The 20410-nt window shown below is 38.1% G+C and overlaps 1 protein-coding gene across 5 annotated transcripts in view; it reads right to left on the reverse strand.

Moving 5' to 3' along the window:
- The window catches only part of PDE5A (phosphodiesterase 5A), a 134156-nt gene that overhangs the window by 55461 nt on the left and 58285 nt on the right, over positions 1-20410 (reverse strand). For 2 of the 5 annotated variants that reach the window (XM_061993934.1, XM_061993932.1), the window contains exon 1: positions 13323-13655. The exons of 2 other annotated variants lie outside the window; for them this stretch is intronic. In XM_061993934.1, coding sequence (XP_061849918.1) covers positions 13323-13426 — 104 coding nt within the window. In that variant the 5' untranslated portion in view covers positions 13427-13655. Of the gene's footprint in view, positions 1-12201; positions 12422-13322; positions 13656-20410 lie in introns of those variants that run through there. One more of the 5 variants, XM_061993937.1, reaches the window with a different exon arrangement.

Genomic DNA, 20410 nt, shown 5'->3' on the forward strand with positions numbered 1-20410 from the left:
TTTATAAGCTATATATATTTGTGTGAAGACAAACCTTTGTGTTTAATTATGTTTTTCTAGACAATTTCTAACTTTTTAAAAGGTAAATTTGAACTTTAATTCTCTGTCAAATCACCTGCAGCTCCTCCTGTTTTTACATAGCATATACATAATTTTGAAGTTCACTTCCCCTGCTCTCTCAGAGAATGAAAAATGCTATTTCCACTCAAAGCATATAAGTTTTGCTTAAAAACTGTCAGAAAGAAACATGAATATTTCTATTTCAGCTCCCTTCAAAATAATGAAAGGACAGATTGTTTTCACACATCTCTCCTATTTCCTTTCCTTGCAGATGAAACTCATTGCCTAACTCAACCTAACATGTGGAATACCTTCAAAATTACGTTTTTGAAAAATTTACCATTAATTTTAAAATGTCGTGCATCTCTAGCATTTAACTGAGATTCTCAGATTAACCTAGCACTAGAATGCCAATCCTAACGTCCCCATTAAATACAGCACATATTGAATTATCCATCAGCACACAGATCATCAATAACATCAGTATACTTTTTCTTATCACTATAATTTTGTCCAAAATCTGCTGGGTTTTTTGTTTGGCTGGTTTTTGATGTTGTTTCTTTAAAAAAAATACAGGGCTTTTTATTTAGTTTACTCAGTGTTGAGGATACCTCACAGCATATGATCTACTCTCAGAAGAAATGTTTTTTTTCTGAATTACATAATGTGTAGGCCTATGAACAGCAAAAATCCCATTAAATACTCTGATCTTTTGGAAACCTTTCATGATGGTCATGTTTTAAATTTGGGATATTTTTTATTTGCTCAGCAGACCACAGGAATTTCAAGGGAGAAGCTGAATGAAACCATGGAAATTAGTCAGGTTAGTCAGCCACTGATCGGTTACATGCATCCATATATGTTTAACATGAAAAGCCTTTTTTTCTTTACAGAACAGCTTCACCCATGTTGTAGAATGCAATACTGTAAGTGTAATTGAACATTAATTCAAAGTAAAGTAATCAATTAAAATAAAAAATCCACCAATATTATTTTTACTAGCAAAAAATCCAAACTGAGAAACTTATTTGTCTTGTATTATGAAAGTCTGAAAGAGTTTTTCAGATTTTGCAATGACACATCATTTGGGAACCTGAATGTTAGGCAAACAAGCTACGGAAAATTTAATTTCTTTAGGAAATATTGTGAGTGTAGAGGGAGCACATAGGCAAAGAAAAGTTTACTGCACCTGTCACACTTCAGTGGGAGCTACCTGGTAATTTTTTCCTCTTGAAAAACTGTGTCTGACTGAGGTACATATCATTCAATGTAGCACTGTAAAACCAAATTCTTCTCTTATTCACACCAGTTCAAATCCAAATAAATGGATGATAGACTACTCTGTATTTTGGCTTCTCTATGTATACTGAAGTCCTGATCAAACAAAACCTTAAATACATGATTATTATGATTTATAGCCCCAATGGTCTTTAAGGTTCTATGATCAGCGTGGTCACAGAGGACATGTGTGAATCTTCTTATGATGAGAGTCCAAGACCACTGAATGAAAAGTTGGAAGCAATTAAGGTGGTGGGAGTTTCACCCCTGAGTTCCACAAAGTTAGAGTTTCATCCCATGTTTTTACATTTCCCATGAAGCTCCTGGAACAGTGCTTGCTGTAGCACTAATATACCTTAATCAACACCTATTATAATTTTTCCAGCAATCCATAGCTAGTCCAATTACTAGAAACATGGTGCCAGAGAACATAATGAAATTCCATTGGTATCCTGAAAGAGTTTTGGTTCATGGTTTGGCTACTTATTTTTAATGTAAGCTCTGCTTTTTAAGTGTATTAGTAAGAACTACCAGTGATCCTTATTTATTACAGCATTCATATGCTTTTTTTTTTTGAGTTACCTCATCCAAGTGTTTTTTCCAGTGAAGTACCATAAAGAACAATTAGTATATTATTAGAACGTTGCCTTTGACAAGATTATTTTTTAGTACTTAAACAGGATAAATATTGAAAGTGCATAATATAATTTGCATTGGGCAATTATCACATTTGCAAAAGCTGTTTCAGTGAGAGTCGAAATAAGAAGGTAGTGCTTGATAACACTTGGAATTTTTATTTGTTAAGCTGAATGAGAAAACAGAATAAAAATTTGTGATGAAAATGACCAAAAGTATCCTTAAGAAAAATAAAAAGCTAAAAATGAAAAAAATTGTAAGTAAACACAGTGCAACCTCTAAAATCAGTGCTGCTAACTCTTGTCACTGTATGTGTTATACTATATGTGCATTGTTTTTGTCTTCTGTTCTCCTCAAGAAAATAAATTACCTGGAAATTTAGTTTTATCTAATAAAAATTTAGCATCTAGCACTCAAGCTGCAGAAAAGAACCTGAAAATATGAGCTGGGTGCATTAAAAGCCTCAGACACAAGAATATAGATATAGAACTATCAAGTTTTAAAAGACTTGTGACTTGACCCAGTTTCATGACTGTGTGTGCTGACTTGATTTTTTAATACAAAGGAATGATGTTAATGTAAAATAAGATATTAAAGTAATTATAATAATCTAGTGTGAGATGGAGAGTGTTCTTTAACAAGAATTAGGCATAGGAAGCTGTGTACTTTGTCTAGGCATGTTTGAAAATTCACAGATGGGAACCTGTACTATTGTTGAGTGACAGCAATTTGTAGAGTAATCTGATTCACTGCTTATTTACATGAGGAATAAATAAATAAAAAATACAAAAAAAATAAATAAAATAATAATAAAGCACGCTTATTTCACCTAGCTCCATTTCATGCTGAATTACGTACACGGATGTGTTTATGTAAGATACAAGGCAGAGAAAGAATCAGGTAGCCTTTGTGGACAAAGCAAAACTACAGCAGAAATTTGGTTTATCAGCTGAAACCTGCCAATTTATTTATTTTGAAGTGTTATGTAATGATGACCCCAGGCCTTGATAATGTATTAATAGTAATCAGTAAGAACAATGTATTCTGAATTTTAATACCAGTTTTCACACTGCCTGAGATAATATAGTTTTTCCTCTTGCCTTTTACTACCTAACACATGCATTCATTCATCTGTCTCATGGAAGTTATTGAGGGTTGTGGAATATAACTGTAAAATCTTTCGCGTGAAAGTAATTACCTTTCTTTAAAAGATGACTACTTATTAGGTATCTGCACTATTTAAGAAGCACTTTGACATTGAACAGGACTATATGTGGAGCTGCATAACTGAGTAACATATTTCTATTCCATTTAATGTCTCTTAGATGATGGTCCAATAACTTGCCAATGTAGCGTCCAATTCTCAAAAAGCTCTGTAGGTTAATAACAACAACAAATCCTTAACTATACTGTTCAAAAGATGGTTTTCAACTTCAAACATTTGGGCAACAAGAAAGCTGTTCAAATTCATTTGGAATCAGATCAGTGTTCACTGATCTTTACTGAATGTCTCTTCCAACAAGAAAACTGTTTAGCTCCTTTTAATCACACAGTTAGACACATAGGTGGAAAAACTAGCATTTCACATTAACCAATGTATTCTAATTGTATTTAAATTTATCAGTCTTGACACGCATTTGCTTGTTGACACTCAATCCTCTTTAACAATACATGTCAAGAAGACTATTATTGCTCACACAACTTCTTAGCAAAGAATTAGCTCAACAGATATCCAATACCAGACACTAGAAGCCACTGGAAATTACTAACAAGTGCTATGTATAAGATGTCATTTTGAAGGGACTACAGGAAGAAACAAACACTTGTTGACTATTCATGTGAACAGTCTTCAGTAAGCATTGGCATTGTCAGAAGCAGATCATATGGACAAGATCTCTGCTGTAGAAGGGAATGTATGAAACAGGAGCAGATACTGATTTGTGGTGATTTACACAGATAGTTAAAACCAATGCAATTTCTCCATCCCAGCCTAGCCATCACTGCATATTGAGGAATTACAGGCTTCACAAGCTGCATGCATCCTTTACTGCAGTATGAGTCTCCACTCGAGAAAGCTATAATTTATTCCAGAGTTCATCAACAAGAATAGTGGAATATGACATAACCATTTTTAGTTACTTCTGTCAGCCAAACACAATGTTTCAAAGGAGCATGACAATAGTGACTGCTGAATATGGCTGGTGACTTCAAATTGGAGAGGAATATTGAAGAGATAGGCATGAGAAGAGGGTGCAAATACAATAGCAGGTAAAACATTCAAAGAAAATAAATGACTGTGTGATCCTCCCTTATGCAATCACTTATCAACAAGTACACATTATCTGCATTACATGGAAACTCAGGAACTTCAGAAGAACTTAAGACTCTTTGACAATGAACACTGTACAGGAAGTAGACCTGTCTCTAAAGCAAGAAGTTTAAAATATGAATATGCAACAAAAAGATAAAATCAGTAGGTGAGAAAAGACAGGCACAAGGAAGCAACATGGCTTGAGACAGGTCATGCAGAAGGGTACATGCCGACATGAAGACATAAGACCTGGAGAAAACCTTGCTTTTTTTCCTGTGCTGTATGTATCAAAGCATGCTGACCTGACAGTAATTACTATTCTACTCTACACTGGGAATGTTAAATTATTCGTTTTACTCATCTTTGTTTCATTGTGATTCTCTTCAAAATACACACCATACTTTTCAAAAAAAACCAACACAAAGACAAAAAACAAACCACCCAACCAGTGAGGACGTTTAAAGTGTAACAGCCAGATAACTGTCTCGCTCATACATGTAACCATGCTGTATTATGTATGGCTACACCAATGTGACCATTCAACAAGTATTTGGTATCTTTGGACAAAATGTGCAAAAGCAGAGCAAAAAAGTAAGATACAACAACGATAGTATAAAATAAATAGTAATTACTCTTTCGTAACAGTATGGAGTCATGAGTAGTCTTCAGTGAAAAAACAGATAATTCCTATTTTCTCTACTGCTTATAAATCTTTCATATATACAACATGTAATGTTTTAGTAGTTATGTGGACTGTTCATTCAAACCAGCACTTACTGATAATACACTTCAGGAGAGGGGTTCAATCCAAAGTTGCCTACTAGAAAATGACAGCTTCCAAGTATCTGAATTCTCGTGGCTTAATCCTGCTAGTATTGAAATCAACAGTATTTCAAGCCAAGCTTTGTAACTATTTTACCTATTGCTTTCCTTAAAATAACCACTAGATGTCTTCAAATTTTTCTCCCACATCTTGACATAATTTAGACATATAAATAATTTAAATTATTCTATAAAACATTAGCAACAATTCAAACTACGCAGCTTTAACAATTTGATTTTGAAAGTCAAAGTCACTTGGATATTATACTTGCTTTCCCATTTTTCTTTCTGGTACTTCCTATTTCACAGTCATGTTCTAAATGTTTTTATTTTCTTTCTGGTCATGGAAAGATTTAAATACATTGTGAAGGACCTCAAGAGATGGAAACAGTAAACTGACTGTAAAGAAGTGTTTTCAAACTAACCAAAAAAGTAGATTGACAAAGACAATAGTTGTTTTTCTTTAAATCCTTTCCAATTACAGCCACTAGAGATGCTATTTCTAACAGTGGTAGCAAACAGTTTTTGAAGTATGACTTAAAGTTAGTGCCAATTTTTTTTCATAATGCAGTCAAAATATGTAAGCATATATTTAACTTCAAACATATTAAGTGGCCCGACTGACTTCTGCTTATATACTGATCTAAATTGAGAACTCTAATTCTTGATTCATACCGTGCAAAGAGTGAAATAACTTTTTAAACTATGAAATAATGTAAATCTTGTCTGAATGCTCATATTTAAAAAAAAAAAAAAAAAAGCAGCAGAGGTTGCTTCATTATTGGAAGCAATGGTATTCAAAATGGAGGACTAACACTAACAGGTTATTCTTGGCTATTTACAAGTTTTCTTTAACAACCAAACTGCAAGATTAACTTCTCACAAGAATGCTTTCCCCTAGGGAAAAGACTTTCTATTCACAGTATAAAGAAAGACAAAATAAATCCTCAGGGACTGAAAGTCAAATCCTAAAACGTGACCTTTATTTCTCATCCAAATGTTTACTTCTTGTCCCAAGCTCAAAAAAACCCCAACCGATGTACCTAATGATTTTGTTGTGGAAAGTAATATCACAGTGCCATTGACTTTGGTGAGAGATGGAATAAAAGTTAAGATCACACCTGCCTGGAGATCACTTCAATTGCACTTAAAATTCCTAAAATAGGGGTTAAGTAGGTCTGAAGTGGTGCAGAGGTTTTGAGATGTCTCTCTGTGCTGGGGTTCACTGTATGAGTTCACCATAATGCAGAAATAAATGGGAAAATATATATCTTTAACAAAGCAATTTTTTGTTGTGGCTATATTTTCAGTCCCAGACTTAATGTGAAATTACAACCACTGAATTATTCACAAGGACCATTTGAGTAGGGCTTCTTTTCTGGCACTTTGTAAATTGCTCCCTTTGTATTTGATGCTCTTTTTTTCTCCTTTTCTTCAAGTAAATAATATAAATGAGAAAGCATTCCATGTAAATTTATGTATGTTTCTTTGCCAGTAAGGAAAACAGAGACTTGTATTCAGTGGCTTTATGAATTATATTTATTCATCACAGAAGAAAAATGCTTCCTCTTTAATGGTGAAAATGAAAATAGGTGGTAGCATATTAGTTCAAGTCAGGAATGTATTCTCTAAAATTACTTTGTTTTAAATTCTGGATTGCAGTTATATTCCCACACAATTCGGCTTTAATCTAACATGCAAAAAAGCATGAACATAAGCTATGATGTGCTTTATTTGATCTGCAGATATCATAGGTGATATACCATTAATTTTATCCTTGTGCAGAGAGCTTGCATAATATCTACATACTATGGAAGTCTCATTTCAGCTTCAAAATTGGTATTTTTATTTTATACATGTAGTCACTGTCCTTTGTAAAAAAATACCGACTTTCTCCTCATGGGATGCTTCAACATATGCCCAACATAAAACTTCCATAAACTTACAGAATTTATAAATAAAACTTTCTTGTCTCCTGCAGAGGCAATGTATGCCTCAGCTTCACTTTTCTTCCCAGTTACCAGAAATTTGACCCTGTTCTCTAAAGTCTTCCTAGTACAACCTAAAAAATGGAAATGAGGTTTCAAATGCCTATTGGCATTATGAAAAGTACTGTAATATGACAATAAAATTACCCTTAAACAAAAGGAGGCAAAAAGATATGTTAACTGTTACAGATGTTCACCCCATCTTACTTTTTAACTGTCCTCTAAAGTTTAATAGTTACATTTCAATTAACATGTTGTGCACACTGGTTTGTTTATTACCTAGGGCAAACAGTACTTAGTAAAAGCACATTCTACTTGTAGCTGCTAAGTACTATCTGGCCAACTAGTTTGTCTTCAAACCAAAGACTCTGTAGGAGTTCAGGTTATAGCTTTTTGGGAATTACAAGTGTAAATTGCTACTAAGTGATTTTTTATTGTTTCTGAAATGACAGTTCCTTCAGTCTAGAGTAATTACTGGTTTAGACATTGTTTCCAAAATACTCTGACATATATCTAGCTTTATTTCCAAGGACAAATGCCAAAAATACTTAATCACATTTACAACTTCATGAATGTGGGTAACATTCTTTACTTTCCTGAGTGCCTTTTGAGTCAGGAGTTTAAAATATTTTAAGATGATCTTAATACTTTGCAGTTATCAAGAAAAGTATAAGGATACATTATTTTTAGGTGGGACAACTACAGAGATCATTAGAGTAACAAGCAAACTTTCCAAGATTTCATAGAAATCAATGGTTTTTTTCTGTACTCAATTCTTAGAAAAGCTCTGTAAACATCTAATAAAGCCAAGTAAGTGGGAGAAAATATTCTGATCCCTGCGTTAATACCACTGTGGTTTTCAAGCCATAATCCAAAAGAATCAGTGGGTCTTAAGTCTTGTAAATGCTTCACACAAGGTAACTTAGAAAAGTTATCCTCTTTCCACATAGTCATGGAATTCATATAGGATTCTATGCCTCCACGGGGAAACTGGTAGGGGTCTTTACATCATAGAAGTTTAAAAGCCTCTGCCTACTTAGCAAGGTCATGTTAGGATGAATATGACTAATTTATCTATATTTTTAGGATTATTATTTTTTGCATGTTAGTAATATCTTCTAAAGAAAAAACACAGGCCAAAGCACGTTTCAATGCAGAACATTTTCAGTAGCTCTCTCTTGGAAAATCTGAGTTTTCATACACTTGCTCCAAAAATTAATTTCCTTTAAATTAAAAAAAAAAATAAGCACATATATATTACCAAACAAAACAATGACATAATACACTTTACGTATAATATTTATGAGATTAAACATTAACTAGATGACTAAAAAGAAAAGTTTTTAGAAGTCCTCTAGATACGGAGATGAGAAGGCAAATGTTCTAAGTAATTTAGTACTGCAGGCAGCACATTATGAACTGATTGTCCACCAGCCACCAAAAAGAAAAAATTCCCAACTATACTAGAGATTTTTCAAAGTAATACATGTAGTTGCTATATTCAAGTTGTGCAATCTCTGAATGCCAGCAAAGTACAGTTTCCCTGTAAATGGCACTTTAGGAATCCTCAGTGAAGCACTATGAAGTACCATGCTGTTAAGGACATTTATTTTTCTAAATGCAACCCCACTTTCATTCATTTGTAAATATTTCCCAACCTTGCTAATAAGCCAAGAGGTATTAGTAAAAAAAAAATCTTATTTCCAATGACAGGCATGGAAGACTTGGGTTAATCTGTGATTCTGCAATCTATCATGCTATACACTTAGGAAACCAGAGAAAAACCTGGAACAATGCAGTTCCCTCTAACCAAGTGGAGAATTTTTACTTTGGCTCTTTTGTCAGTCTGCTACTTCTGATCACAAAGAGCACTAAGAGATAATCTCTCCCGTATTTTTAAGAGTAGAGAGAGACAGGAAGTTAGAAATACAGAAGTATTCCATAGGGGGTTAAAATACGTATGATGTTTGAACGTGACAATGCAGGGATTTTGGTTTCTTTTAAAGGAACATAAAAGAGAAAACTTCAGGAAGACAAAAAGGGTAAGAAATTGAGCCATAAATGCAGTATAATTTAGAGACAAAAAAGGATGTAGATTATGCCTTTATAACATCTAGTTAGAACAATTATATTTGTAGCAGCAGCTACAAAGAGTCTTTAACAACAGTCTGAGTAAACATAAAATCCAATCTAAGAGAAGACTCATTTTACTTCAAAATATTTCTGCTTTCTGGGAAGGCAGAACATGAAAGGCAATTCTAAAACTTTGAAAGCGGGAAAATAAATAAAGAAGATTTTTAAAAAGAGCTTTCATTTAGTAAGAGGCATTTAGAAACTCTTGAACCCTTAAGTGTGCAGCAACAAACTCTCAAACTAGAAAGTCTGTCAACCAGTAGAACTAAAGGAACCAAAGTAATTTCATCCCTGAGTATGCTGGTGACACACTTCCCCTTTGTTTTTCTGAACTTTGATCATACTGTAAAAACACTTCATGGATAACAACTATTTATATTATCTCTGTATACCACTTGTCTCTCTGATGCCAAATAAATAACTGATTCTGTAGCTTCCTACTCATGGGATCACAGTTTATTTACTCAAAGGCAGGAGCAATTTAAAACTATTCACCTGGATTACACACTTGTAGGACTGCAACCCTGCGCTGTACAGGTGGAAGTCAGTGTACAAGTGGAAGTCAGTTCACACAGCTTTACTGCACAATATGTCAGTCCACTGCGCCATCAAAGACTTGAAGAAGGAAGTAATGTGGCCTGCTGGTAGATGCAATCAACCTCAAGGCATTGCAGGATCAAAATACAATGTGTAAGCCAGTTGTTTACTTATCTCCTACAATACTTTTTAGGGGAGAAGAGGAAAGCAGGAACAAAGTTGTTAAGTGGACAACCTGCAGTAGTGCTTGTTCCCAAGAATCCAGAGTATGGGCTGGGCAGCCTAACAACTTCAACAGTTGTATAACTAGTGTATTGAACAACAGTTAATACAATACAAACCAACTGTAATAAAAAGAAACATTTTCTTTTTAAGTACCACCTTGCCAGAAAATACAATTTTTTATTTAAACCATGAAAACGGACGCTATTATCAAACTGATCTATGCAAAATAGAACAGGAGGCAACTATTCAATGACTATACGAGCTGATGCGACTCCCATACTTCAAAAAGAACAACAAAACAAATCTGCAGGCATAAGACCATAAGTATTATTTAGACACCTAATGAAACTTTTTTTTGGTGAGAATTACCAGAAGAACTACTGTGTAAAACACTATAGGAATTAATTAACTGCAGAGGAAAAAAATAGATACATTATTTAATACCTGTCGTAAAATTGTTAGGTTCTGACTCAAAGCTCATTGCTATCAGTGGAAAGGGCTCATATTATTCAATAATAAATGGTTGAGCTGGTGATCTTTTTCTATTCCCGTCTATAAATATTTGAGAAACAAATACAGAAACTATCCATTAGCAATTGTGCCTCGCAATTTGAAGTAGAATGTGCCTCTGTGCTCCACAAGATAACAGATTAACTATTTGGTCTGTTGCTTTTAGGACCTGTGAGAGTTTTGGAAGCAGAACAAAAAATGAGAAGCAGTAAATTCAGATTAGAAAATAGTTGAAACTAGTTCAAGGAATGCTACTTTACTTGATGGAGTAAATATAATGCTAAGTAACAAAAGATTAGGAGCAAGGGATTTGTTCAATGTACTGCTGTTGAACAAAGATTCAACTAAAACGAAGCAGGGCTTTATATTTTAGAGTTTTTCACTTTTCAAGCTCTAAATAATACTAGGATGTAGAACATAAAACCTTCCTACAAATTATGTCAGTTCTTTCAAACTGCTCAGGTTTACGGGATATCATGTTAATGAATAAAATTCAAACCAACATACAGTCAAGTAACTTCTCATTTGCCTTTTCAAGTACAGACTTACACATAAAAGAGGTATTCCTTATTATATAGTTACTGTTTTCTGTTTTCTATTTATACACCATAAAAAAACACAATCTATTCCATGCAAGACACCAGAGAAGAGAGTTTTGCAACAAATGCAATGTTTCCATCACTGCAAAAAACTCACAGAATGGTTGCCAAGCAAGAACTCAAACAGTTTTTCTGCAGAACCTTTTCTAAATGCATCACGGAGAGAAGACTGAATCGTATTTTGTGAACTGCTGCCTATTTCAGACCCACACAAACAGAAAACTCTGTCTCAGAATTAAGAAGGAAAAAAAAAAGAAGCCTCCCCCCAAAAGACTAACCAAGCTTCTCCATGGGGAAAACAAATCTGACACAGCAGTTACTATTAATTAGCATTCCTATTTGTTCAATACTACTTCCAGTTTCCAAAGGAAGTGTGACAGGCTGAACTAATAAAACAGTACTTCTTAAAGCTGCTAACACCCTATTTCCTGGGCAAACAGGCTACACTTCAGTTATACACCACACACTAGTTGGCTAGAGAACATCAAAATTAACTGCTTCCATCTATGCATCCGACACATATGCACAGTCTTTCTTTAAAAAAAAAAAAAAAATCAACATTTGAAAGACATTTTTAGAGGCATTTTTATTACTTTTCTGTTAAGTGAACCTAAGGAAGAGAAGCAGTAGAAGAAAGGAGACTGCCTGACAGATGGTCACAAGATAGCAGGTGACCCCTGAAGCTTTCTAGCTCACTGCGAATCAATTATTAATGGGGATTTCTCTTCTTACCGCCCCATCCCATGCAGAGAGGAGCAGCAGCAAAGCCTCATTCAGAATGCATCCATCCCTGCTAAGTGACTTGGGAAAGAAGTAAATCAGCAGCGGTAAGCAGATGGTGCAAGCGGCCCTGGAGCGGAGAGAAGCGAGCCCGCAGAGACGGCGCATCCGAGGAACAAACCACAGGACTTACTAACCCAAGCTCTCCCTCCACTAAGATATACCGTGGGAGCTGCAGATCGCTTGTACTCTGCATCCCCACGGCTTTGTTTATCGGAAAGTATTCAAAATTGAAACCTGACTCCACTTCTAAAAATAGCCGAATTTACTCGATTTCAACTTTAAGTCCAACTGCCGAAGTGTGACAACGGTGAGCAAATACCTCGTCTTATCTCCAAAAGGCAGCATGTCAAGCCAGGGGAAGGAGAGGAAAAAAAACCTCAAAGCCCGGATGAGCTCTTCAGGTCTTTACATTAGGTGCTTTAGGAAGAGCCGACAGCGAGAACCGGCGAGCGCGGAGCAGCCGCCCCCGGCCAGCGGCGCAGTCGGGACACTCGGCACCTCGGGCGGCCCCGCGCTGCCCCCTGCCGGGCAGCCTGCACCCGCCGGCCCCGCGCCGCCCCCTGCCGGGGAGGCTGCCCCCGCTGCCGCCGCGCTTGCTGCCGCCCGGGGGAATGCGGCTCCCTGCTCGCTGCTCTTCCCCCGGGGCGGCACCCCCGCAGCCCCCCAGCAACAAGAGCCCGCGCCCTTCAGCATCTGCGCTCCGGTCGTGGCAGCCTGAAGGGTCCGCCCCACGGGACAGAGCCCCGCGTCCCCTTCCTGGGGCGGAGCTCTAGTCTCGGATGCACCCACGTACGGCTGTAACGGCCGCTCGCTGCTCGTCTGCCCCCTCGGCTCTTAAGTCCTCGCTCTCTCTGTCCGGTGGCCGCCGAGGTGTCAGAAGGGTGACAAGCCGACAGGGCGATTGAGCTCTTCAAGAGCAGTACTTTGAGATGAATTAAGTGATGGCATAACCCGCCCTCCCAAAGAGATTAGATGTTAACCGAGGCTTTAGTGTTTTCCTGTATAGTTCGCAGGGCAGGGAAAAACATACTGTTTGTTACTCAGCAGAAGTTGACTACGTCTGTTTTAAACCAGGAGGAAACACAAAAATAAAGATATGAAAGCCCAGGGCAGTGAGCTCCGGGGCTGGGACAGCCTCACACACCGGCGAGCGCCGGGCTGACGCTCCGCCGCACCAGAGCGGCAGCGGGCCGGGGGAAAGACCGCGGGGAAGCGCCTGCGGGGCGGTCCGGCGGCGGCCCAGCGGAGCTGCGGCTTCTTGCTTTCGGTCTGTCCTCCTCGAAGGGGGAAGCGGGGGGAGGGGGCGGCGGTGGCCGGGACGGTGGGGGGGGAGGAGTGTCGCTTTTTTTATTTTCGTTGGAGACAGCAAATGGGGATGGAAGAGCGACCTTTTGCTGGGAAGAAAGGATCTGCCTCTATCCGCCGCCGTTCTGGTCTTACCTCGTAGCTTTCCTAACAAAGTACGAGTGGGTAAAGTCTCCGTGATCGTCCAGCCACGCTTCCACCGCTTCCTGCTCCGGCGGGGGGGGGCAGTTGCGCTCCATGCTCCGCGGCGCCGCTCCTGCCGCCGCTCTGCCTCCTTCTGCCGCCGCCTCCGTTGCTGTCGGTTTCCCCCCACCCTGGCCCTCCTCCTGCTGCCGGTGCCCTCGCCCCCTCGCCTTCGCCCCGCTCCCAGGTGTGCGGGCGGCAGGAAAGCCCCGGCGGCACCTCAGCGCATCTCCCGCCCCGCTGCCTGTCCCGCGGCTAGCAGCCGGCTCCACCTCCGACGCGGCCCCGCAGCGCCCCGGGGGGCTGCCGCGCCCCGGCCCCGCCCCGGCCCGCCCGGCCCGGCCCGGCCCGGCCCCGCCGCGGGGGCACGAGCCGAAGCCCCTGGACCAGCCGCTGGCGGTCCCCAGCGCTGCGGCGGCGGCGGCGGCGGGGGAGGGCGGGCGGGAGGTAGGCAGAAGGAGGCGATTGTGTGCGCGGCCCCGGGGCTGGCAGCTCTTTGCCGAGGTTGACCCGGGGTGGTCGGCCTAGGAGGTCCCCACGGGGCTGGGGAAAAGCGATGAAAAAGAAAATTGTTCTCTCGGAGTCTGGCAAAGGGATTTTTCTCTCCCCAGCCCCCTCTTCACATCTATTTTCCTTTTAGGGTACGGCCTGCTTCAGCCTGCTTCAAAAAAAGTGGTAAATCGGAAGTCATTTTGGAGAATTATACTGATGAATGTCAATATATGATCTTTGATAGACATCAACCTGGATATGAGTGCTAAGCCCTGGCTTTTCAATCCTTCATGGCTACAGTGAGGCTTTCAGATCCATTTTTAACATTTAATAAGCACAGTCTAGCTTTGAAGATGCTCCAGACTCACAGCTCCTACTCTCTCTGATATTGGATAGCTAGGACTGAGGTTCTGTTTAATGCTGAGCATTACAAACATGTATCATAGTTTTGTTCTAAGAGAGGCATGTGCACACATTTATAATAATTTGTAATCTGCATTCACAAAAGACCTTGCACAAAGTGTGATGCCCACATATGGTTCCGTGTGTCATCATCACAGGCAGGATCTTTGAAGGTAAGACATGAATAACAAATAATAGCATGTTTCTGGGGAAAGGGGTACGCAGTGTCTTTAAAAGCAGTCTCACATGTAATCAATTGAGAAAAGTCATATTAAATGTTTTCCTCTACTCTTATATCGCCTTTCAGTGTATGCAAACTTCAGATAGAGTAGGCATCCCTGTACACCTTAGCATCTGCTTTTCAGTGCTTATATAAACTCATCTTACAGAGATTCAATATATACAGAGGTGGGATTCTGCAGCCTGAGAAGGGGCAGCAGCAGGAACTTCACAGCAAAGCTATTAAGAGCCTGTCCATGAGCTCAGAGGAGAAGTTTTCTGTGTTTTGTCTCCCATCTGTGCATAAAACTCACTTGAACTTGTGTGTCTTTTGGCTATGAGTTTGTGTGTCATACGAGGCACACAAAAACGGAAGTTTTACTGAAACATTACTCTGTTATAAAAGGAATCTCAAGAGAAATGTGCATAGTGACCGAAGAGCAAACGTGAAGGTAAAGTATAAACCAGTTAAGACAGGTGCCAAGAGTCAAGCTGCTATTCAAGTCAAAGAGAAATCTTCCATCAGGGAAATACCGAATTGCCAAGCGAACTGCATAATCAGACACTGTGGCAGTAAATGAAGCTGATGTTTAGTGTCAAAATCTGGAAAGTGTAGTATGATAGAAAAAATAAACTGTCATGTGACTCATAGATTTCTAAATTAACCATTTCATTTCATGAAAAAGGATTTTGAGGCTACAGTAGACATGGCAATAAAAACTAAGCTAGGAAAAGCTCTTGAAAAGTAACATGATGTTAGAATGCTTCAGAAGTATTACAGAAATATAAATCATACAATTATCAAGTGCAGATTTTATAAGTATCTGAAATGCCATTCCCTGTGTGGTATCATAAGGAATATTGATCATCCCATCTCAAAAAGCCACTGCAAAATTATCATATGTGATCTAGATGTGAAAAGTAAGAATGACCAAACATATGAAAATATCTTTTCTGTAAAGAGTCAGAAAGAGTTTGTTTACAAAAGGATGAATAAAAATATATAATATAATTACTGGTATTTAAAAAGTAAGATAGGATTTTCTCTCTGTCTCATAGGAGAATAACAAGGTAATGGTCAATGAAATTATGTCAGCTACAATACGCAGCATCTCATTTCATGTAATTAGGAGTAGCACTAATAGAAATAAGCATTTATACTGTAGTAACATCCAGTAAGCCACAGTCAAGAACAGATATTGTACTGAGCACTGCAAACATCTAACATTATATACTCAGCTAGCTGAGAAGCATACATCACCCCTGTACTTCAGGCCACTAGGTACTGGGACCTGTGGGTGAAGCTGCCGCTACTGTGGGCAGCTGCCCAGGCTGGCCCAGTCTATGGATGAGAGTGTATCAAAGGAGGGGGAAGCTGGGCAGTGTGACAGTACTGGCACTTTGCTCGGGATTAACAGCCACACCATTATTTAGCCTCCAGATAAGAATCAGTAAAGCCAATGCAAATTGTGATCTTCCTGAGAATTCAGCGGCAAAGCAGCAGTTCAGAGGATTGTTACTCAAGCAAAGAATAGCATACACTTGCCCAAAAAGAAATAAAAATGGAACAGTTGGGGGAAAAAAAGGATAATTTCTGTGTATCCAATGAATTTCCATGAATAATAATGAACATGCTGTTTTCATTTTTAAGGTGACAGGAGGGGATGAAGGCCAAGCATAACAGAGAAGCAAATAGTAAAAGTGGAAAAAGTCTTCCATAATTCTGGCTTCCAAAGTGTTCTGAAAAACTCTGTGTATCTTAGCTTATGCCCAGCTTTCCAGTTTGTTTCCAGAAGTCAAATGTCAGAATTGATGGGCAGTAGCTATAAACCTGAGAAGGATTTGTATTAATGACATACAAATATATCCAGTTCAAGACCAAACACTGCTTGTGGCAAAGCAGTATGCTTGAGAGCTCAGTATAGAAGCCAGGGTGCTTTCCAGCAAGAGATAATTCTATAGCAGGACTGGTTGACAGACAAGCTTTTTGGCTGAAGTCTTTCATTTGTATGTTTTCCAAATATTGTCATGTAAGGTGACAAGAAAGGTGTTTGGTTTTTTTTTTTTGTGTGTGTATGTTCAGTGTACATAAATTAGAAATGCTGCAAACTCATGATAATTAGTAAGGACAAGCATGGAAGTCTGCAATCAGAGAAGAACTATGTATGTGATATTTTATGCTCAAAGAATTCTTTTATTGATTTAAACTTATTTGAAAGTAATTTCTTTCGGTATCATTTTTCTTTAAAAGAGAAGAAAATAAGGTTTCAAATGTCACCATAATTGACTTATTTGTCTGACTTACTCATTAGATGAATTGGAGCAGCATTTAGCTTTGCTAAGAAGTGAGAATTGGCTGTCTATCTACCATCTCTTAAATATGGAAAACAGTTGGTCCATTTTGGCTCCTAAAACAAGCTTAGGGCTGTGCTGTATTGCCAGTGAGGCTAGAATATGATAAGGTAGAGGAAACTATTCCACTTCTTTATTAGCCAGCACTTTTGCACACACATACAAACACACATGCAGTGGAAGAATCCTAACATTAGTAAAGCAAGTTTCCATTTCCCTTCCATTATTTAAGTTGCATAAAGAGAGTGAAATAGCAACCAAAACACAAATTAATTTGAAAACTGATTGTTAATTGTCATGAAAATTCTAAATTATGAGAATGTCTTATCAGTTTATTCTCTTCATCTTTTTCAAATAATTCCTGGAAATGCTTCCTAAATAAACATAGCAGTGCAGAGTTGCTCTCTCATTGCATAACCTGCCTTCTCCTCTGGGGTAAGATTGCATCTGTCCTACAGGAAGCCACGGAAAATAGTAGCTTCCTCCTGTTTTGATTTGAATGTGATTGAGCACTTGCATTAACCAAAGTACCACACAAAATTTTTGTTAACCTCAGGAAAGAAGCAGCTTCTCAAATTAGTTTGTAATACACAGACATTTGCCTGGAAAATACTGTCTAACGTTATCTCTTGAAAAATGTAATTTAGAATTTGAGTTTAACATATTAGCGTTTAGTATGTCAGCCAACCAGTATGCTTGAATTTTAATCTTTTCTACTTTCTACTGGAAGTCTCGGGATAAATTTGAAGAACGTTACCAAGTATCTCTTTCTCAGACTTCTCTCCTTCAAGCTAAGTAGTGCCACATGTTTCAATTCTTCCTTGAACATCAGGTTTTTCAGTCCTCTGATCAGTCTTTTCCACTTTGGATGTTTCCCAGACTGCCTCTACCATTCCTGCGGTGTCTCACCAAACTAGGATCAAGTAATCCAGTGGAACGCATATCAGTACGAAATTAAGTGGAAGGAATATTTTGAGTACCTTTCAGGCTATGTTCCTGCTAATACAGTCATGCTTAGATATGCCTTCTTGACAACAGCCTGATATTGTTGACTTGTGGTGACTGACTGTGCTCTGTTCCTTTCTTCTAAATATTTGTCATGTAGTCAGGTGGTGCCTGTGCACCTGCTTACTTCTGCCTAATTATACTTTCTTGCTCCTGAGACTTTTTAATTCCAACCTGTGCTTGCAATCCATTTCTCCACTTTATCAAGGTTATTTTTAGTTCTTTGCCTGTCCTCCAATGTGTACTTGGCCTCATCAAGCTCAGTGCAGATTTGCTGAAGGACACAAGTCTGGGCAATGACTGGATATGATGCAGGTAGGTGAAACTGTTGGTAGACTTCTCAGTGTTCTTACTGGTTTAGCTAGCTAAGGCTTCCGGTGCCCATGTGCTAAAAGCACACTTTCAGGGAATATGCAGATGCAGCCCCAGTCTAAGTAGGGACATTATGCCATGATTGTATTACATACTCACTTCTTACATACTGACCTAGGAAATGGAGTTTCTAAAAGCTCTCTGCCATCACAAATTCTTAGTGTTGTTTTTCTCAGTGAAGCCCTCAGTTTTCTGCGGATTTTTTTTCATCACATTTTCCCAGTAATTATCTCTGGGAAACTCCAAAGAGGTCTAATAGTACCAACAACTCCTACCAGCTATCCCCTAGCCTGTACAATAAGAATAGCTTTTTCTCTGAGAACACCAGTCTGCTTGGGTCTACTATTACTGTTCCTTTTCAGAGTCACTGTTTTTCACAAAATCGTTTTCTATCTTGGACATAGGACCAGTTTTCTGTGTTCTTTTAACAACATTGTCTTCTCTGTGTTAAAATAGGGTCCAGGCCTTCCTAAGTGATCTTTGTCTATATTACAGGTCTGCTTTTCCCATTATTTATCCTTTTTATCATTTGCACCTTCTCCTAGCAATAATTTTGTCTTTTTGTTCAGATCATTCAGTATGATTTGGATTCATTTAGTATGGATGACACTAATAATACGCATTTTTGGGTTTTTGACCAAAAATGCTGTAAAGTTGTGAGCCAAAGCCCTACAGAAAGCTTACAGAAGTTTACTTTCTCAAGCTAATTCGTAATCTTATGGGAAAATAGGAAGGTGTTTTTTTTCTGACAAAACTAATTTTCTGTGTTGACTGGCATTACTTGTACTATCATCCTTTAATTGTACACTGATTTCTTCCTGTACCAGAGTCTCCATCAGTTTTCCTGACATTGATGTCAGGCAAAATGATCTGCAGCTTCCTTATTAAATAATGGAACAATGCTTGCTTCTCCTCTGTGTTCAGGAACTCGTGTGGGATTTCAAGACATGGTTTTCTTAGTTTGGTTCTCTTTAATTTTATCATACCAAAGTATAGGGTTAATACCTGTTAAACAGGTATTATTTTACTTCCTGATGTATTGAAAACTTAGTAGTGAACATATGAATTTCTTCTTTGATAGATCACTTAAGGAATATTTCAGTCTCATGGAGCTGCTTAATCTTTCTAGTACTGTTTGTTATTATCAGTATGAAATCCTCATAACCCAGGATATAACATTCACAAAACAATATATGCAGTTAATTTCATTGTTTTCTGTCTTACCATAATGAATAAAACCCCTGTTAATCACTGCCCTGGAAACTCTGTGGAGCATCTAATGTACACTAAGGTACCCACAAAATGTGTATCACAATGCAGTCCTGCTACCAATAGGTGAAAGTAATAAACATAGCCAGTGCTAAACCATTAAAACATTGTATACATCTAAAATTATACACTTTAACTGATATTATTTACTTAGAGTAATAGATGACTTGATCTGGTCAAGACCCCAAGGTAATTAAGCTGGCAAACATTTCCTATTGATCTATGTTGAAAAGATTTTTGGAAAATGAGGTGTTCATTTGACCCAGCTTACACTGTACTTAACTGAATAAATTCTAATAAAAATAACTCTTTTTGACTCATTAGGAGGAACCATCTTTTAATAAAACTGTGTTCTAATTTACTCACCATAACAAACATCATTGGTATTCTATTTGCATCACTGATTCTGGAAAATAATTATGAATGAAAATAGTTTCCATTACTTCCTAAAGACCACAGCTGGAGTCAAGACTTCTTTGTACTCAAAGCTGTGCTTCAAATATATCTCTTTCTTGAGTGAGTATGTCTTCAAGATTCATATATTTTTTTAATTAATGGAAGGAGATGAGGAAATAGAGGTTTGTACCCAGTCCAATATAGAGCCTACAGGTAAACACAGAATATATCACTGAAGTGTTATGTAGTGGGCATAAAAAATACTTCCAGAGTATTTTAGGAATGCACGCCAAGTGCATTTTTTAGGAATGCAAGTGTTAATCTGTGATTGTGAACGATCAACAAAAAATTAAACCGTAAACAAGTTCAATAGAGAGATTACTTGTGTATAGCATTGCTATTAAATCCTAAAGTTATAACCAGAAAATCTTCACTGTTCTGAACAAGCAAGGAAGATGTGTAAGAGATTAGTTTGTAACTAAGGCTAACTGCTGCACTGCTGAATTAATATATTAGCCTTGTACACCATTTTC

Source organism: Colius striatus, chromosome 3, assembly GCF_028858725.1.
Source record: "Colius striatus isolate bColStr4 chromosome 3, bColStr4.1.hap1, whole genome shotgun sequence".
In the NCBI taxonomy this organism is placed as follows: domain Eukaryota; kingdom Metazoa; phylum Chordata; class Aves; order Coliiformes; family Coliidae; genus Colius; species Colius striatus.